The sequence below is a fragment of the Hydra vulgaris genome, chromosome 15 (genome assembly GCF_038396675.1).
Source record: "Hydra vulgaris chromosome 15, alternate assembly HydraT2T_AEP".
Taxonomy (NCBI): Eukaryota; Metazoa; Cnidaria; class Hydrozoa; order Anthoathecata; family Hydridae; genus Hydra; species Hydra vulgaris.
This window is the reverse complement of record NC_088934.1, coordinates 42,280,608-42,285,958: the sequence shown is the minus strand read 5'-3', so window position 1 is coordinate 42,285,958 and position 5,351 is coordinate 42,280,608. Positions and strand designations below refer to the sequence as shown.

General features: G+C 25.8%; 1 protein-coding gene across 1 annotated transcript; it reads right to left on the bottom strand.

Moving 5' to 3' along the window:
* Nucleotides 1-551: 551 nt before the first annotated feature.
* LOC136091970 (gelsolin-related protein of 125 kDa-like) lies at nucleotides 552-3,147 on the bottom strand. Its single transcript, XM_065819689.1, has 4 exons — nucleotides 2,989-3,147; nucleotides 1,282-1,484; nucleotides 773-1,088; nucleotides 552-674 (listed from the first exon to the last, which is right to left on the bottom strand). Exons 1-4 carry the CDS (start codon nucleotides 3,145-3,147, stop codon nucleotides 552-554), a joined length of 801 nt encoding a protein of 266 aa, XP_065675761.1.
* Nucleotides 3,148-5,351: the final 2,204 nt, after the last annotated feature.

Genomic DNA, 5,351 nt, shown 5'->3' with positions numbered 1-5,351 from the left:
CATACATTTTTCCATTTTCATCTTCGATTGTGTTTTCTTTAAAGTATTCCATAATATCAATAGCTTCTTTTAAATTTTCTTTAACACCTCTTGGTGTTTTTAAGATAAATCTAATTTGTCTAACATTATCTCTAGTGAACTCGTTTGCCATTTCTCTGAAAATATCTGAAGGATTCATTTTTTTAGGTAATTTCAAAAATGATTTTTAACATATATAAAATCATTACATAAAAAGGGTTATACAAAATAGAATAAAAATAGAATAAAAAATTACAACTTTTTTTTACAAAAAATATATTACTGAATAGTAATCGTAATGAAAAAGTTATTGTTAATGATAAATTGTTTAAGTTTTTCTTGCGAAATGAAATTTGGGAACCAACAGCTACATTATATTCTTCTGTAGGTTTATCAAAAGAACTCGCGTTTAATTTATTGAATATAATTTTCACTGGCGATAGTGTGAGCAAAATGTTTCTCATTATTTCTTAAACTGCAAATTACTTTTTTGGTAAAAAGCCATTTTAAAGCATCATTAAGGTCACCTCGAATTAATTGGAAGCAAAAATATCGTTAATTGACACACTTTCTACTTGCTCTTCTTCAAATACATCTTCAAAATCTGGAAACATATCTTCGTAATTTTCATTATTAGTTGTCATTATTTTAGTTTGCTAAAATAAAAATATATATATACAAAAACTTATAAATAAAGTTCAGGTAAATCGTCCATTTTATTGATGACTTCGATTATATATTGCTCTAAATCTACTTCGTTGATAATCTCTTGTATCTCTTTTTCGATTATATATTGCACTAAATCTATTTCTTTGATAATCTCGTGTATCTCTTTTTCTACTTCTTTTAATTCTTCTTCTAACATTTGTTTTTTTATTTCTTCTATGTATTCATCTACGTCTATTTCGTTTGTCTCTTCTTCTTCTAGCATTTCTTCTATATATTTTTCATAATCTTCTTCTGTCATTTCTTCGGATTCCATCGCTTCTTCAATATCCATCTGTTCTTTGTCGGATAACGAAATTAAATTATGAAGACAAATAGAAAGTTCATTTATAAGTTCTCCAGAACTAATAAAAAAATATATAAAAAATATATAAAAGTATATATAAAAAATAAAAAAATATAAAGAAACATTCTTACCATCCGTAAGCTTTGACAAATTCTTTCGTTTTTTTATTATTAATATATTAGCTGAAAAAAAAGATAATATACAAAAAAATATACAAAAAAAAAGAATATTTTAAAATAAAGTTTTTTAACATTTCCATGGTTTCTTTTAAATTGTTTATAATCTCTTCTTTTGTTTCTTTTGTAGTAATATCTATTAACCAATTCCACAACGCGTCATATAAAGCTCTTCCTGCGTTTATTTCTAAATAATGTTTTTGGTACAATATAGTTAATACGCGATACATTATATCTTCTGTTGTTTGATAATCTTGTCGAATAACTTCTATATCGCGCTTTTTATAACCAAGATATATATCATTTATTATAAATAATTTATTATAATTATATTACATTGAAACAACTTAAATAAAAGTTCTTTATTTACAACTTCATTTTCCCAGTTTGTGAAAACTAAATATAAATGTTTTATTGCTCTTATTTGTTTAAGTGTTGCATTATGTATAGAGTTGAATTTTTTTTCATTTTATCAAAGTTTTTTATGTAATCAGAGTCGATTTTTTTGATATGTTTTCTTCTAAATTTTAAATATATCGACAATTGTTTCCATTCACGCTGAAGTTGCTTAGCAATATTATGATTTATTTTTTTAATCATTTTTTTCTATTATATATTAAAAAAGTAAATACAAAAATTTGTGTATATAAAAAATAGAATATAATCAAAAGAATATAAGCAAAAAAAAAGACTTATAAAAAATTTTTTTCAAAAAAAAAGATACAAAATTTTAATCCTCTTCTGGTTCGGGATCTGGACTCTCTAAAATAGACACGAGAGTATTATAAAAATTTTTTATTTTTTTATAAATAAAAAACTAGTAAAGTTAAACTTACGTGAGGAATAGTCCCAGTGAGAAGGTCCTACTTCTCTATTTTGAACCACGAAATTTTAACCAAATTTTTTAAAATTTGATAGTCTTTGTATCTCTAAATCTATAAGAAAAAAAATAGTATTATAAAAATTTTGTTTTCATATTTTTGTGTGTAAAGTGTGATTAAATTACCTCTCTGCGGATTATACGCAAACAATTGATTAATTAAACGTTTTTTTCCGTCTTGAATAATAAAAAGTGATCACTAAAACTATCATTATACAGTTCATATTTAATTTTGTTGATAGTTATACATCTCATTTTGAACTAAAAAAATAATTTGAGGTTAGTTAATTTATATATAATCAACCTTGTTGTTTTTAAAATGAATAAAAAATATATAAGTTTAAATAAAAATATCATTTTTTATTAAAATATTATTTTTTTAAATGGTTTAAATAAGGTATACTCCTAGATCATTAAACACTGTAAATATGGCACGTACAAAAACAACAGCACCTAGAACAAAAAAAGCAGTTTATACACAAACTGGTACAAAACAGAGTTCAACATCGACACAGAATGAAATCGAATGTTTACCGTGCAATTGTAAAAGAATATTATCTTGCTTACGAAAAATAAATAATAGATATAAAGATAATAAAACAAACCGTAAAGTTGGAAGAGTCGGTAAAAGAAGCAAACGCTGGGTTCATACTGCTGAATCGTATGTCGATATTAAACATCAATTAAAAGAAGCAAACATAAAACGGAAAAATAGAAACAAATAATATATTATAATAAAAAATTTAGGAAAGATATTTTATTCGTTCTTTTAAATATTCAAATTTTTTTCTCACATTTCGTCGCTTGTACGATTTACTCTTTTTCTAAAAATGTAAAAAAAACCTTATGAAAAAACGCTCTTAAAAATTTATATCTAAAAAATTGAGTAAAAAACAGCTTACTTTTTTTTTATCTTTTTTCTTTTCGACTGTAAAATCTATTTCATTATTGTTTCTTTCGTCTATTTTTTCTTTATCTATACTTTTTAAGTTGAACAGTGTTTCGTAAACTTCCTGGTCGTCTTCGATGAGGATTAGTTTATCTTTTAAAATATCCGGCATAGTCGCGGTTAGTGAGTTTATGGAGTGAAATTACTAAATCGCAAGACTTAGTGATGTGAGAACGAGTGAACGTACGAGTGTGTGAGTAAGCAGGCTAAGGAAATTAGGCAGAACTAAGTAAGTTAAGTAAGGACTAAGTAAGGTTAAGTAAGTAAGTAAGGTCAAATTACGGCCGTAAAAAAATAAACACTGTAAGAAAAACGTAAGTAAGTAGGCCTACTAAGACAAAATAAAGATAGAATAAGTAAGGTTGTGTCAGGGTGATACCATGTTTTTTGTCTTATAAAAAAAAGATATAAAAAAACCAAGTCAAAAAAATACAAGTTGAAAAAAACAAGTCAAATATGGCTGCAGATGACATTGATTTTTCGCGTATGATTGTTAGACGAAATTTATTTTCAAAACCCATATTTTATAAAACTATTTTAAGGCCAAAATGTACATCTAAATTACCCAAATATACAGTGGATGGGAAATATCCTTTTCATAGAGATGCTTTTATTGAATTTTTTGATAGGACCTCATTTGATGAAAATGAGTTAACAGATCCTAATAAGGAATATTATGAAATAATACGGTAATAAGAACTATAAGACGTAGAAAAGCTAAGAAAAACTTGAAAAAAAATAAAGCGTCAAATTTGTAGAAAAACACCGTTGTGTTATCGAAAAACAAAAAGCAATTATATAAATAATAAATACAATCGAGAAATGAATCGAGTGGGAAAACCGATATACAGTTTTGTTTTAACAAAATTTGACCGTGATAAACAAAGAAACGAAGTATTAAATATTTTAAAAAAATTAGACATAGAAGACATAGGGTTAAAAGAGTTACTTTTATTCATAGAAGACACACCCTAGACCTCATCATCCTTTAATTGGTAGAGGTCGAGAACGTATACTTAGAAAACGCGGTAATGGTTTGCTAGGTAACATATTAGGACATCTACCTATACTTGGTGGTGTATTTAAGACAATATTTTAATAGGATTAAAAAAGGAGTATAAAAAAGCTAAACTTTGTTAACGTTTATTTCAAAAAATGAATTCATTGCAAGTGTGTAAACAAACGCAGAGAAGAACACACAATAAAAAATATAGTAAAAAATGTTTTATGAAAACGTTTCAACATCATGTAGAAGAAAACTTGAACGACTATATGTTGCTGTTAGGAGATATGAAGCAATATAATAAAAATTCTTTGAAAAATTTACGAACTGATACAAGCTCACGAGGAGATTACATTTTAACTTACGAGTATAAAAATGGTATTGCGGAAAGTTAAGTGTTAACAAAGATAACGAACATACAAAATCATTTATGTTTTTGGGCGGATTGATATTGGATTATGATGTTATAAATAAATTATACACGATATCTCATGTAAATAAAGAAATATTTTATGTTGGAAATGAAATACCAAAATTAAAGTTAACCCTTATATGCCGCCCGACAAAATATTTGAAGTATATTAAAAAAAGACAATTTGTATAAAAATATACAATTGAATGATGATTTTGGTTTTCTTCTGATTTTTTTTTTTTATAGCGTTTTATATGGATCGACTTTTTTACCCTTGCAAGTTAAACAAGGTGATTTATGAAGATAAAATTTCGCGCTTCTTTTGGTGTCCATGTTATAAACCCATACTTCTTTGTTTACGATATGTATAGTACAATCTTTTAACAACTCTTTATTTTTATTTTTTTTGAATACGATAAAAAATAGTCCCCCATAACCGTTACATGTAGCACATTTTTCTTCTACATTTTCTTCTAGCAGTGTGTGTTTTGACCTCTTCATGTTTGATTATATTAAATTCAGAGCTACTTGTCTTTTTATTTCTTTTTTAGTCATGACGTCGTCAACAGGATTATCTAAAAATTCATTTGCAGTTTTTAATCGAGTGTAATTGTTCAAGTAAATGAGATTCATTTCATTTTGCATCATGTAATAAAAATTTTCCTCGTTCATCACAGAAGGAAGAGCTTTATTACCTAATATGGATAATTTGTCCCATCTAGCTTCGTAATTTGTTCTTAAGAACCCAGCATCTTTTAAAAATCTTTTAATTGCATTTTGAGCCTATATTTGTTTTTCAAAAACATCATGATCCAAAGGAATTTGTTTTATTTTCATTGACAATAGCTCTCGTTTTAGTTTTTCCTGTTTCTCATATATAAATGCAAATGTATATCTTTTT